We start from the raw sequence: 15,213 nt of genomic DNA, 5'->3' as shown, positions 1-15,213 counted from the left end.
CTGCTATCACCATCTCACTTACCAGTATCAACTAAGAAAACACCATAGTTATTATGCAGATCAGAGCTCTCTGGACAATTCTCTATCCCAGCCTGATAAACTTCCTGGGCTTCTTTGAATTGTTCCTTAAACAGAGGAAGATTTGTGATTAGTGGTGATACCAGCTTTGGTACTATTGGCTGCATACAGAGATTTCATGGAAATGCCTGGTTATCGTAGCACAGAACTTCATCAATCCAGGTCATCTCATCTCTATAGTCAGGAAGCTGTGTGCGTGGGGTCAACTCTTGTCCTCTCAGTCCATGGGAGCTTTTCCATTGACTTCAGCGTGGCTAGGGTTTCACCCACAGAGTCATCATTTGCCAATTGTTACCTCATGGGGGTACTAGGGTCTGCCTGCACTTCCTCAGACTTTCACAACAGGAGATAGCTGTGGTAATGGTGTAACAACTGCCTGTAAATTTGGCCAAAATCAATTATTCACTCAGCTCCAGTGGTTAGGGGTGTGCATGGGGAGGGCGAGGGAGATAGTAGGGGCACCCCCCATCTCTATTTGTTCGTGCACTGGTGAGGAAGCAACAGGAGAGCTGGCAACCAAGGATTCTTCCCCTTATCTCTACAGCTGCAGCCTGCTGCTTCTCCTTCCCTGCTGTTGGAACCCCAAGTGTTGCGCCTGTCTCCAGCCCCTCACTCACCTAAACAGGCAGCTGCAAAGCAGGCAGCAGTGTTGGGACTCCAGTATCAAATGACCTGAAGGAGCATTTGCAACGCCCTATAGATTTCCATGGGATCTGTTGGGTGCTCAACACTTCTGGGGCATCAGGCTGTAACACCGTGTTTTGTAATGCACTTGGGGACACCCTGCATACATATGGCATTCTATTGCCCACATGAATTTCATGAGTATGCAATCAGACATCATAATGAGAATGCTGTCTTCAATTCTGATCAAACAGCAATTATAAAGTTTCCCACTTCCCACAGTCCAGCTGATGTGAAAAAACTACCTGCTTGCTCATAAAGAGTGTGAAATAATTACTGTTTTTTCTTTCCCCTCTCAGGTCATGCATTTGCTGTAGGTGATATTATTAATGCTTGTGAAAGGGAGGTATTTTAATGGTCAGAGCCAAATACAGTGTAGGCAGATGGCATGCAAATTTCTACCACCCAGTTTTGTTGGCATTCCTGCATACACCTCAGTGATCTGGAACAACCCTGCAATGACAGACTATGGCTTCTTCCTGAGATGCCCAACTGAGATCAGCTGATCAGCTGTGAGATGGGATAGGGAAGAAAAAGCCACGAGGGATTTTCACAACCAGGATTTCAATCTAAACTTAAAATGGCAAAAGGTTATTAATCTACTGCACCACTTTAATCCCAATGATTTGTATTATTATTTTTTTGCAAATGACTGATTATGCATTGTTAAAAGGATCTTTAAATCAGGATACTCAAAAGTGACTACTACATCACTTGACACACTATAAAATTTTGAATGCTCAAGGACTTTTCAAAATAAGACTGCCATAGCGTGCCAAATTGGGCATTGAAAAATGTTGCTGTAGTATCTTCTTACAGAATTTCCTAATACTTGGAGTGAACTAGAATGTTTTTGCTTATTAATACAGGTTCAAATTTGGCTCCGTCATTATACCAGTGAATCCTAGAACTCGTTCACTGGACTTACTGTGGATTTAGAGTGCTGCTATTGAGAGGAGAATATGGCCCATTGATTTTTTTAAACTGTACCAGCTCTTCTCTCCATATTCATTTAAGATATGGGAAATTGAAATTAATGGCATTTGAAAAATATGGCTTGATGAAAGCAAATGACTGTCATGGTTAGGTGCTTTCACATTTACATGATAAAGGTCAGTCAGTGGAAAAGAAGGGAAAGAAGGATGGTGATAACACTCTTTAAAAATGTTAAGTTTGGACAGTCTCCCTATATGGAATTACCACCATCTTCTATTCTTCCAGGGAAAATAAGGAGTACAGTTAGCATCATGAATGCTTAACTAAAAATAAGGGCAACTTTCACACAAGATCCCTGTGCCAAAATCCCTTGTCTACCCTTAACTGCGGTACCACCATAGCTACAGCACTGCAGCTGCACTATGACAATGTTTCAATATAGACACTCACTACTCCAAAGGGAGAGGTTCTCCTGGTGGCACAAATAAATCACTCTCCTGCAAATGGCAAATTCTTCTGTTGACCTAGCATGTCTACACAGGAATTTAGATCAGCTTAATGCTGCTGCTAGAGGGTATGGATTTTTCATAACTCTGACCAAGGTAATTAAACCAATCTAATTTTTAGTGCAGACCAGGGCTCAGAGAGACTTGAAGAGGTCCATCTTCAAAATGTCATGTTTGTTTTTTTTCTCAGGCAACTATAACTTTTTTTTCTTTTTGGGGAGTGGACAACTTTTTCTTGTTGAGTTTACTAATCACATAGAAGCTGCGTTTAAACCAAGAAACAGTTACGTTCTGCTGGATTAATGGGGTTTCAAATCAAACTCAATATCATATAGACTATGGGATGCTATTATGTCTGTACTGTACAAATACTGATGGCATAAAGCACAGGCAACTCACAGAATCTTGTCCCAGTGTTGCTAGGTCCACTGCACTATCTCTAGCGAGGTCTTTTTGGCAGTTCCAAAGTCCCGGTCAGGAATCTGGAAGGGTATGTGCCCAGGGCATTACACAGCACTTACTTCCACACCACCTTATCTTCTCCAAAAAGGTTCCGCAGTACAGTCACAAGAGCCTGATTGTTGTATTGCACTCAGTATCGTGAACCCCAACCCCTTCAAAAGGCACAAGGCATGTCCCCAAAGCTCAGGAGATTGATAAATTCATCAAGATTTTAAATGAGATTTAAACAAAAAATTCCTAGGAGCTTTTTATTTGCCTTCTGAGCTTTCAAGGGGGGGCAAGCAGGCTATTTTCTGCAACCACAAGGGCTAGAAATGTCTTTGTAAAAAAAAGATAAAAGCTGAGATTCTCACTAAACTGCCTGACTCCAGATGAAGTTTGAAGAAGAAACACCAAATATCACGTGTTGCAGGACAAAACCGTGAGAGCTGGAGACCCTGAAGACTTGAGTCATCAGGACAAGAGGCATTCACTCAGATATATCACATCCATTTCCATGGCAACATATTATGCCACAAACAATGAGATGCAACTGAGATCAAGCAATCGGAAAAGTTGGTTGGGCTCCCAATGAGAAGTGCAGCCTAGAACATAGGAAGCTTTTGACTAAGTGAAATTGTGTATTCTATAAGTGTTCTCTTAGTCGGCTCTGGTTTGAAAACCATCTTGTATGGGACGTAGAAGACATGGAATTCAGGAGCCTGTACTAATTCCCTTGAGCATGAGACTTTCTTCTTAATAACCTCTTTTACAACTACTGGAGCAAAGGAACTTTAAGCCTTATTTCACATCCATAGCTCTTAAATTATTGGGGAACATAGTGTGGAGCATCAAGGCAATCAAGACACTTCCACCTGCTCTCTCCTTCTTTAGCTGTCTCCCACAGCCTCAGAAACAGCAGTTTTTCATAACCATGGTCACTTCATGGGAGCTATCATGAAGTATCCCAAAATAGCTATTTTACATCTATTGAAGCAGCCCATTATTTCTAAATAGATTTCGAAATAACAGGCATCTTATTCCAACATCCCTGTTAAGGGGAATTTCGGAATAGTGAGTTATTTTGAAAGTTAGTGCTGTTTAGACAGCGCCAAATTACAAAATAAGCTATTTCGAAACAGCATTAAAATAAACTGAGCAATTTGTGTAGTGCAAATTGGGTAGCTTATTTCAAGCTAAGGGGGCTGTGTAGACGCACCTTAAGTGTGCAACTTTTAGAAACTCCAATCCACTTTTTAAACACGTGTAAGATAAAATTCTTGCAATGCTACCTCCCCCAGAGTTACACACAGGTTTTTCTAAATTGTTACCAGTGTAAGTCTTGTATATTGTGTGTTAAAAGTAACCAACAATGCAAAAACGTATGACCCAAATAGAAAGAACAAAGGCCACGAGCTTAATTCCTTTTAAGAACTACAAATAATACATTTCTTTAAAAGGAAGAAATTAGACTACAACTGAAAAATGAGATCTAATTTCTCCTTCCCAGCACATACATCATCAGGGCAATGCTGGCAGAATTTCCTGTAATGTATTCCTCAAGGAGATTTGCACGTTTAGGGGCTGACTTCGTAGCCCTTAATCATGTGGAATAGCGCTTACTTGCATGAGTGGTCCCACTGAAGTCAACAGGTCTGTTTGTGTAAGTGGTATGCAGTACAAGGATTGCAGAGTCAACTATTAATCTTGTATGGTTTGAAATGTGGAGGTGTTAAAAAGCTAAAGGAAGTTGTTACCATCTGGGAAAACTGCATAGGCCATCTTTTTTTCCTTCCACTTAGTCAAACCATAAGAGGATGGACAAACTGTTTGCAGAGTAGATCGATTATTAGTGGACTTAACATTTCTAAGTCAAGGGAACTACAGCTAAGGAAATTTCCTTTGGACATATGGCCTTACAACACTGTGTTGTTTTATTATCCTGACATCTCATTACCAGTACTTCTAATTATTGAAAACTAATTAGTATTAAAACCAGCTGTCATCATATATATGGTAGCCCAGTGTCTGTGCGTCTGTAACGCTGACGTACACAGCCACGCCTTCTGGACATGTACATCAGCGCCCCACCCCCTTCTCCTCTGTGTGGTGAGCTGTGGCGTGCTGCGCCACCCCCAGCTGAGCGGCGTTTCCACCGGGCCCCGGCGGGAGCACCGCTCAGCTGAGAGCAGCGCAGCTCAGCTGAGAGCAACAGAGGGGGAGGAAGAGGAAGGGGGGCGGGGTGGGGCACCACACAGGGAGGGGAAGGGGAAGGGGCTGGCCGGAAGGGGGATGGGAAGCAGAGCTGGGGGGATATCGAGGGCTGTAGGGGATGATGGGGGGACCCAGAGGAAGGGGGGAGGGAAGCAGCGTTGGCAGGGAGGTGTCCGGGGGGCCGTCAGGAAGAGGGGGTAGGAAGCAGAGCTGGAGGGAGATCGGGGGCCGTGGGGCTGGACGGAAGGAGCGGGGTGGGAAACAGACCTGGCGAGGGGGGGGCGTGCAGCCACAGGCCTTTTGCTCCCGCACCAGGGCCCAGCTGAGCGCCGCTCAGGTGGCCCCAGTAGGACAGGAAGGGGGGGGGGGTGATGTACACGCCCAGCCCCAGCCGTGTACATCACCGCCCCGCCCCCCTCCCTCGCGGCAGCCCGACTGAACAGGCAGCATTCAGCCAAGCACCATGGCGGGGGAGAAGGGGAAGAGGAAGGGGAAGGGGAAGGGGAAGGGGAAGGGGAAGGGGAGAGAAAGACAGGAGGAGGAGAAGAAGAGAAAGGGAGAGTGAGAGGCAGGAGGGGGAAAAGAGAAAGAAAGAGATGGAGAGAGAGGTAGGAGGCGGAGGAGAACTGAGAGGGGGGGGAGGCAGTAGGAAGAGAGAGAGAGAGACGAGAGAGCTCAGAAGAGAAGACCTAAAAATCCCGTCTTATGATGGGCTAATTGGCTAGTCATATATATAGTAGCCCAGTGTCTGAGAGTCTGTAATGCTGAAATGCTGGCTGTTCCCTCTGGGGGGCCTGTGCTGCATGGAGAATGCGGGGCCCAAACGGCCGCTTGTGCTGCTTGCTCCCCCACGACAGCCTGGCAGAGCGGCGCAGAAGTCAGCCAAGTGCCACGGCAGGAGGCAAAGGGGGGTGGGGTGGTGATGTGCGGCATGACAGAAGCTGCAGGCCCTGCCCCCTGGCTGTGAACGTCACCACCCCACCCCCCTTCGCCTCCTGCTGTGGTGCTCGGCTGACTTCTGCGCCGCTCAGGTAGGCCGCCGCGTGGGAGCAAGTGGCGCAAGCGACCGTTTGGACTTCGTGCTTCCCAATGTAGCTCGGGGAGTGCGGCGCCCAAACGGCCATTTGGGCTCTGCAGTCCCCTGAGTGAGAGGCAGGATGGGGAGGAGAAGAGAAAGACAGAGAGACAGGAGGCGGAGGAGAGCTGAGAGAGAGAGTGGGGGGGAGACAGTAGGAGGAGGAGGAGGAGAGAGAGAGTGAGCGAGAGACCAGAGGCTCAGGAGAGAAGACCAACGTGGAGGAGAGACCTAAAAATCCAGTCTTATGACGGGCTAATTGGCTAGTAGAATCATAGGAGTGGAAGGAACCTTGAAAGGTCATCCAGTCTAGTCCCCTATGATCATGGCAGGCTAGGTATTATCTGAACCTACCTCCTCATCCTCCTTTAATTAAACCTGTCCCTGTGCAAGCACTGGCATTCAAGGTAAATAAAAAACTATTTCTTAGTCCATTTGTTTTGTTTAATTACTAAGATTGCAATAGTATTGTTCTCCACTATTTTTCATTGCAAATATACAATTTCAGCTACATTATGGGTTAAAAAGGCTTTTGTGAGCTAGCCTGGGGACCAAAGAGTGAAAGATTTTATGCACAGAAAGAATCAGTATAACCCTGCAAATATGCAGTTATCTGATTTTTATCCTCATCTGCAGATGTGGATGCAGATATCCATTGCTTATTTTTGTGCATATGGATATGTATGCAGATACAAATTTTGTATCTAGAACCCTGCAAACTTTGCGGATATCTGCTTTATATCCACAGGTATCCACGTCAGCAGATGTCAGTGCGGATAACTGTGGCTCATTTTTGTGGCTACAGATGCTGAGGTTGATGCAGATTTTGTATCCATGCATGGGTCTAGGAATGAGCTATCCAAGTCTAAATGTTAGTGGTTACCTGTTCAGCCAAAAGGGAAGCAAGGCTCGAGTAAGCGTCTGCAAACTCTGGACCATACTTAATGGAATCTCTCAATAAGAACACAGCTTCTTCTTTCTTCCCTTGGGACCTGCAAGTCATAAAGGAAACAAAGTTCTTTTAACAACATGTTTAGGTCACCTATTGATTAAATACTTTCAAGAGACTTGAAAGTCTCTGTCTTGTTCTTTTCAACAGAGACTAAATAAACAATTCCGGGCTTCTATCCATAGTCTATGTAACCAGAATCTCCTGAGGCAATACAGAATTCTATAGCCTGTCTGTCAGCAGGAGCGGAAGTGAAGAACTGAAGTTATTGGATACTTGGGAGTCTGTACCTTGGCACCTGCAGATTCCCTTGGATGGATTTCTACAGCTTGCTGGGAAATTTAAAAGTTGAGCACAAAGGTTATTCTCCATCTACAGTACTTCTCTGTATATTGGGAGAAGTGGGGGAGGACGAGAAGTATTGAGACAACCTGTATGTGCTGTTAAAAGGCTGGGGGAGATGGAAGGGGCAGAATGAGAGCAGTGATTTCAGAAGATGTTAGTGAGCATATTTAGTCCATGCAAGCAGCAAATGGGGGGCACATGACCGCATATGGTCCCCAACACGTTGCCTTAAGTGGTGGCCTGTTTTCACGGTAATTGCAGTTATCAACTGGTCAAACCTATTAGGAAAGTCTCAGCGTATATCTTCATTTGCACACTCTTTTGAGAGAGGGATGCAAATGAAGACGTTCGAAATTGCAAATGTGGCCGGGATTTAAATATCCCATGCTTCATTTGCATATTTGCGTTATGGCGCTATTTCAAAATAACAGATGCTGTTAAGACGCAGTTATTTCAAGAGAAAACCCTTCTCATGAAATAACTGGTAAACCTCATTGTGTGAGGAATAAGGGTTATTTTAAGAGAAGAGTTTTCTCTCGAAATAACGGCGTCTTAACAGCATCTTAGTTTGGAATAGCGCTATTTCAAAATACCGCCATAATGCAAATATGCAAATGAAGTGCGGGATATTAAAATCCCGGCTTCATTTGCAATTTTGAATGTCTTCATTTGTATTCCTCTCTAGAAAGAGGGTGCAAGTGTAGACTTATCCTCAGTGATTTGAGAAGAGGTAAGAGAATCCCTTTAAGAAATGGAAATAGAGGGTCTCATCTCTGCAGCAGCCCTTCACTGGCAGCACTGAAGCAGGCAGGGAGAGGCATGGGAGCTGGCTGAGTTCCTTTGGTTATTCCTGACCCCCCTCTCCCAACCTTGACAAGTGTGGAGCAAACCAAAATACAGCATGATGCTTTGTTAATTTGTACTGTTTCCCCTTCCATTAGATGCAACCTTTCTCTTAGGTGCAGAGGCCAGGGAAGGTCCTAGGATCAGCCATGGTTGGGGAATCTATGGGTACGTCTAAACTACATGGCTCTGTCGGCGGAGCCATGTAGATTTGTTTGTTCAGCAAAGGGAAATGAAGCCGCGATTTAAATAATCGCGGCTTCATTTAAATTTAAATGAAGCGCACTAGTCTGGACGCTCCCGTGCCGACCTGAAAGCCCTTTATCGACCTCCCCGGTAAATCTCATCCTACGAGGCATAACGGGGTGGTCGATAAAGGGCTTTCAGGTCGGCACGGGAGCGTCCAGACTAGCGCGCTGAGCCAACAAACAGCTGATCAGTGGGGCAGCCATTTAAATTTAAATGAAGCCACGATTATTTAAATCGTGGCTTCATTTTCCTTTGCCAATCAGCCTAATCTACATGGCTCCATTGATGGAGCCATGTAGTTTAGACACACCCTATGAGAAACACAACTTTTGCTTTTCAGGAGTCAGTGCTATAAGGGCCAATAAGGCCGCGAGGCCATGTAGCAGAGGGGAAGCAAGAGGCATTCACTCAGATATCATATCATGTATATCTGACAAGGTCTTTAGATTAAGGGGAACCAATCTCTGTTTTTGCAAGAAATCTGCCCACTATGAACAAAAATATTCACAGAAATTCTGAGAGTTTACAACTCACGTAGTCTCCTCTCCCTTATGTCGATTATTCTCATATAAGGGAGTTTGGAGCCAAGAGGATTTTCCTTAATGGACAAGACCTTTGGCTCCATTGCAGTGATAGTCTGGCTATAGTGTGGGCTATTATCTGATGCTTGAAGAAGGCAAAACAGATAAGTAATATAAGCCAACTCTGCAGTACGCTACATGGCATGAAAACATTTCACTCTATCTAGGCTGTGACCAGTATCTGCCTCATTCTCAGCTTGCAAAACTACAAACATAATTGTTTATAAAATTATGGAACTCAAGCTGCATTTGTTTAATTCTGAAGTCTACAACGAGGACAAATCTATGGATCACTCATCCAGCAGAACCCTGATCGGGAGGTAGATGCAAGTCAAAGGCAAGCTAATGGCAATTTCATCAGAGCACAATGCACTACCCTTGACATGGGACTCTCCCAGAGGAACCATTATTAAAGGCACTTGCCTTACAGGAAGAAAAATTTAGGCTTTTCAACAGTGGACTGTTAATCAGGACTCTTGGGATCTACTCCCATGTTTGTCGCTGACTCACCTGGAATAGGTCCCTTATGGGAAACCTCTCTCCACTCCTATTTCTCTTATCCACAAAATGGGGATAATAAAACTTGCATACTGCATAAAAGGCTTTACCAACCTTAAAGCTGTTTGTACTTTGAGATCCTGCAGAAATATCTATCTATCTATCTATCTATCTATCTATCTATCTATCTATCTATCTATCTATCTATCTATCTATCTATACAGAGTCATAATTTAATTCAACAACATATACATTTTAAGTGGAATATATTTTCATGATTTTGATGACCCAGTATCACTTTCTCCATTCCCAAGCATCTTGATCATTGCTGAGCTGGGGAGAGTCCCTGACTCTGCTCCTAGGAAAGGGATGGCCAGAGATGATTGGGGAATGCCTAATACAGTGAACTCCAATTTCAGCAGAAGGGTTTACTGTATTTCTCGCCTTGGAAAAAGGAGCAGTTTCCTTTAATGAGTGGCTATGGTTGTTTATTTAGATTGAGCCAGCAAGCTTTCTTTGTGATGGGCGAACAAAGGTATATGAACATTCTAGCCTTTGAAAAGAAGCAAAGGACTCCTGAAGCATTAGAAATATGTGAAGCGCTTGCAGCCTTAGCTTTGAATTTCATAGGAGCAACATGGCCAAGAAACCAGATCTTGTTTATAAAGTGCAAATTTCAGCCGATAGTATTTGTGGCTTTTCGCCCCTTCTAGTTATATAACTAAAAGAATCTTTTCCCTGTGCATTAAGTTGAGTAAAAACAGTTGGGCTAGTCTTTTTCTTCTTACAGTGGTACTCAATCTAAATTACAGAAATGAGCAAAAACAAATAAAGAACCATTTTCCCCCTTACTAATTAAAGACTAGGTAGTTTGTCAATTTATAAAACTTTTGGATTTGTTGGCTGGAGTTTCGTGACACATTTATATAAATTTAAAACAGATGACTGCTTTGTAAAGTTATCAATGGTTTGGCAGGAATGTAGGAAATGCCAGATACAGAAATAAAAGGATTAATTGATCCACCTGACAGCAGTAAAAGTCCCCATTAACCACAAGCATGCACTCCTAATTACTCTTTTTTCCTTAATAGCCTGTTTTTGTTTGATCCCAGAACAATGTGTCTCCTTAAAGGGGAGGAGGAAAAGATTATGAATATTTTTGTTGTGACAGACCAAATTATATTAAAAGAACAGATACAACAACCTCTAAAAGGGCTCAATCCTGTGGCTGCAAAGCACTCTGGCCCTGACATACCCAAGCATGAACGCAGGCTTACCTTTAAGCACATGAGTAGAAAGTTAATGATGTGCTAAAATGCTTTCCTGGATCAGAGCCAAAATGCTCAGCATTTTGCAGGATTGAGGCTGTAGAGGTTTTTTTTATTTTAAAAATGATTTATTTACTCTCATATTGAATGGTACAAAGGGAGAATTTTTTTGATATGCTTATATTCTACACATTCATTATCTATCACAGCACAAGCCGATGAATGAACACCTTTACTGATATCCAGAGAGAGTGAAATTAATTCCACAAAGTGACGTAGGTACCATTTAAACTCATAACACGGATCTTAAGTGATTCACAGGGCCTTGTGAGGGGTCTCTGCACTGGGATAGATTTCATCTGCAGAGAATAGCATAGGATTTAGTTTTCTGTAAAACTTTTCATTTCAAAATATCCCAAATGACTTTATAAAGTGAAGCATTAGAAACTGGTAGAACAGTGACTGCACAAACACAGGCTCCATTGTGCACTCAGTAGGGGCTCATACACAATCTTAACAGAGTAACTGGTATTCCTCAAAAGAAAATATATCAGGCAAACCATCAGGGCTATCCTCTTCTCATCAACAAAAGTATCATGCAATCTTTTAACTTCCACTTGGATAGCTCCCAAAACCCAGGGGAAAGGATCCTGTTTTAACATCATAACCAAAAGACATCTACTGTCTCTAGCTATGCTTATCTGTAAATAAACCAACAAATTGGACAATACGTGTTAAAGTGATTATGGACATCTTATTCCTTTGGCATCCATCTACAATACTGAACCATCCTGTTTGCAGTTTTAAAATAGCTATATTTTTCCGAGAGGGGTAAAACTGTGGCCAATAAGTAATATATATGATTTGGTTCAAGAATCCTGGTTTCACTGTCAGTATTGTGTACAATGCAGAGTTTCAAATCAGAAACTCTACTCAATCTTTGGACTGCTGACCTTGAGATGAAGCAGCATTCTGTTTGGTTGTTTAGTGGGAAAAGGAAATTGTTATGTCTCCAAAATGTTTTTAATATTGCAAAGTTACTGATTAATTTAACTTTTCCATTATACCCTCCGTCCCTTTCAGAAAAACCCATAGGGCTATTTTAGTACATTCACACTTAGGCGTGAATCTGAGAAGTTCAAAAAAGAGACCACACTGTCATCTTTCCCTCCTCGAACAGGTGGTCTTGGTAAACCACTGCAATAATTGTACTAGAAATCTTGTGTCCTACTAGAAGTCTTGTGTACTATGCAGTCGGACCTGGGAATAAACACTAGATTTTAGTTAACACGCTTCAAAGCATTTAATCTTTTCTTTGAAAGTGTAGCCATAACAGAGTATGGAAGTTTTTAATTAGACAAAAGTGCTTACCGCCTGTTATATAACTGTACATTTGAAGGGCTACAAAGAAGTCATTTCTCCCACTCTTCCTGCAGCAACAAACTCAGGTTATGTGTGCAGATATGAACACATACATACACATGTATTCCCTTCTCCTATATATTTACAAAAAATTAAGTCTTTTTTAGTGGACTCTCAATAAAATTTGTATGAAAAATTCTAGTATGAATAATCCATATTATTTTGATTTTTCAAGTTAAATCTCATTAGTTCTGAATCTATAGAGATGAGTTAAATATTTACATGATGCACAACTTAAAAGAAATATTAAACCCAAACAGAGAGGCATTTTTAGCCACGATGATTATGGGCTACAAAAGGATGGAGATGTGATTTTTCATTATGGGTGAGTCTAGGAGCGAATGATTTTTATTGAGAAAGCTGTTTGCATGGTTTAACTAAGTTCTGTCCAATATTTATGCAAGGCAAAAAATTATGACATGCAAGTTTCTTTTAGAGTATATAAACAAAGCCAGGAGCTCATTAACTCATAGTTATCATGCAGCACTTCCTGTGAAAATTCATCTTCTAGCCCCTTGCTGTCATTGTTCTGGCCAAAAAGGAAAATGGAAAGTTTTTTTAAAAAGGGACTACGGTGAAAAAGCAAAGATACCATCTTGTGGATTCTAAAACAAATTTACTCAAGCTTAGATCACTAGAAAGGGCTACTTGAATAGACAGGTTATTTCCAGAGGGGAAGGGGAGACAGATTCATATATGTTAACAGCAAATTCATCCCCTGTTAAATACTTAAGTTCCCCCTTACCAAAACTCCAATAGTACTGCCATCTAATAAAGTGCACAGCAGGCTTCTTCCAAATCAAGTAGATATATAAATGCAAGGAATTCTGAAGAATTTGACTCTGATTTCCCTCAGAACCATTTTTCAAATGCCCTTGTGTAAATACAACTAGTAACATGCATGTCTGAAATATTGCAGACCTGATTTTCCCTGGTGCAGTCATATATGAGAGTGCAAAATGGACAGAAAATGTTACCAAATCTGAATTCTCTGTTACACCAGTGGCAGGGTTTTGTCTCCACTTTGCACAGGTTTAAATGTCTATACTTCATAAAAGGCAGCAGAGAATCAGGCTTTATATCTTTAAGTTCAACTTTACTACTGGCTGCAGTATCTCTACAAGCTATGGTGTAAAACTTGTCTTTATATAGCACATCTTAACCTGAAGGATTCAAAAGCACTTTATAGGACTCACACAGCCACTGCTTTAAAGCAATTGTTTTTGGGGTGGAACACAGCATCTATTTAACAGCCTCACTGTGCAATGGTTTTTAAGAGGGGACATGAGAAACAACTGAAGCGACAACAGAAAGAAAGTGATTACCCATTTTAGAACTTGGTCAGGAGATAGGAGATAATGGGCTGACTTGTGGAATTTGAGGGCAAGGGGCAATGTTCCCTCTATTCTTTCCTATCCATGTATGGATTTTTTCCATCCATGTGAAGAATAAATATTTTATGTGCACCGAAGCATATGCAAATGTGCACCACCAGGAGAAACACAAACCTAGCCCTGTGCGCTCTGCTAATCAGCTAGGTGGCATTTAAATCTCTCCTGAGTGGCTTGACAAGGGTATAGCTTACAGGGAAGACTGGTGAGAGGCAAATGTGGCTTTATGGAGCCCTTTGATCGTAGTGGCTGATTTATACTTCTCTACATTGGCATGACCAGGAATGCTGCACATCAACTGGGGACTGCAGAAGCTCAGAAGCACTTCAGCCAACTAACAAATAATGCCCCAAGTCTTTTTGCCTTTTGGATCTGTGTTTTCTGTAGCTCTATAAAATATTGACCCTCTCTTTCATTTCTCGGGAATGACTTGTCCTCCATACGCCAGCACAAAACACTAGCATTGACCGGTAAAGTTATCACGGTGAATTCTCCACTATCAATAATATGCAGCCAGGTACAAGGCAGAATTTAAGTTATTTTTGATACAGAAGCCTTATTCAAAGCAACGTATAGAACAGTACAGCCCAAAAATGTTTTGGAAATACGATGTTGTTTTGTAACCAACTCAATACCAAACCCAGGTCTACATGAGAAAGAATTTGCTGGTGCAGGCTGGTCTTCTATGGTCTGGATTTCCATAGTCCAGAAATCCCGGAATATTTGCAGTCTGGCATCCCCGGGGATGCTTCCGGGCTGGAGCACTCACAGGGAAAAGCTGAACTCTGCACTCAGCAACTCCCCCTGCACCTCGAACTCTTCAGGAGGGCTGCAAATAGTTCATTGTGTGGTGCTGTAGCTCAAGGAGAGAGGGAGGGGCAGGAGTGGAGATGGGGGACACTCAGAAGAAGAGGCAGAGTGGCTGTGAAGCCCTGCGGTCAGGGGCACAGCCTTGCAATGGGGTCCGGGAGTGCAGCCTGGCTGCTGCAGGGTTCAGTGCACTCCTAGGGTTTTGCACCTTGGCCACGGGGCTCTGCAGCCTCCCTGCCTCTTCCTCTGAGCACCCGCCTCCAGTCCCTGCCAGTCAATACCAGCCCCTCTGCTGCCACTGGAACAGAGCCCCACAGCCAGCAGCAACAGTGGGGTCGATGTCAAATTCCCCTGGTCCGGCACATTCCTTGATTTGGAACCGGTCAGGTTCAGAAGTTGCCAGACCAGGGAGGTACAACCTGTAGAGCTATACTGGAAAACCCTCGTGCTGTAGGCACAACTTATACGGGAGAAAAAAATGCTCTGGACAGTATGCGGGCTCCCCAGAGGACAGAAGCTATCCTGGCAAAAGCACTTTTTGGCTGGTATGAAGAACAGCTGCACTAGAGCTTTTACTGATATAGAATCATTGTTGGGGGGGGAAAAAAATCACACCACCGCTAAGTGACGTTACAATGTTAGCAAACATTTCTAGTGTTGGCCTCTTTGTTCCAAGCCTAAGATCTAATGTAAAAAATAATAATAATGGGCTGTACCTGAGGAGCATTTGGTGCAAATCAGCGAGTGGGGGCACAAATGACCTTAAGCCGACTTAGATTTTGGATATTCCTGTTCTCAGGTGTAATTTAGGGCAGCCGATGGGCTGGATGAAGTAGTACAAGTTGCTTATAGCCCTAATGAGCTGCCCCAGCACTAGAAGGTGTCCCAACCATGTCCCCTTTCACTAGTCATGTCCCCCACAA

At 43.0% G+C, this 15,213-nt stretch overlaps 1 protein-coding gene across 6 annotated transcripts in view; it reads right to left on the bottom strand.

The window, feature by feature from the left end:
- TMTC1 (transmembrane O-mannosyltransferase targeting cadherins 1) overlaps positions 1-15,213 on the bottom strand; it is a 227,093-nt gene that overhangs the window by 19,016 nt on the left and 192,864 nt on the right. For all 6 annotated transcript variants that reach the window (XM_075940705.2, XM_075940711.2, XM_075940703.2 and 3 more), the window contains 2 exons: positions 6,818-6,926; positions 23-125 (listed from right to left, as the gene is read on the bottom strand). In XM_075940705.2, coding sequence (XP_075796820.2) covers positions 23-125; positions 6,818-6,926 — 212 coding nt within the window. The remainder of the gene's footprint in view (positions 1-22; positions 126-6,817; positions 6,927-15,213) is intronic.

The sequence above is a fragment of the Pelodiscus sinensis genome, chromosome 1 (assembly GCF_052426305.1).
Source record: "Pelodiscus sinensis isolate ZL-2025 chromosome 1, ASM5242630v1, whole genome shotgun sequence".
Taxonomy (NCBI): domain Eukaryota; kingdom Metazoa; phylum Chordata; order Testudines; family Trionychidae; genus Pelodiscus; species Pelodiscus sinensis.
The sequence above is the reverse complement of the archived record's forward strand: the minus strand, read 5'-3'. Positions and strand labels throughout refer to the sequence as shown.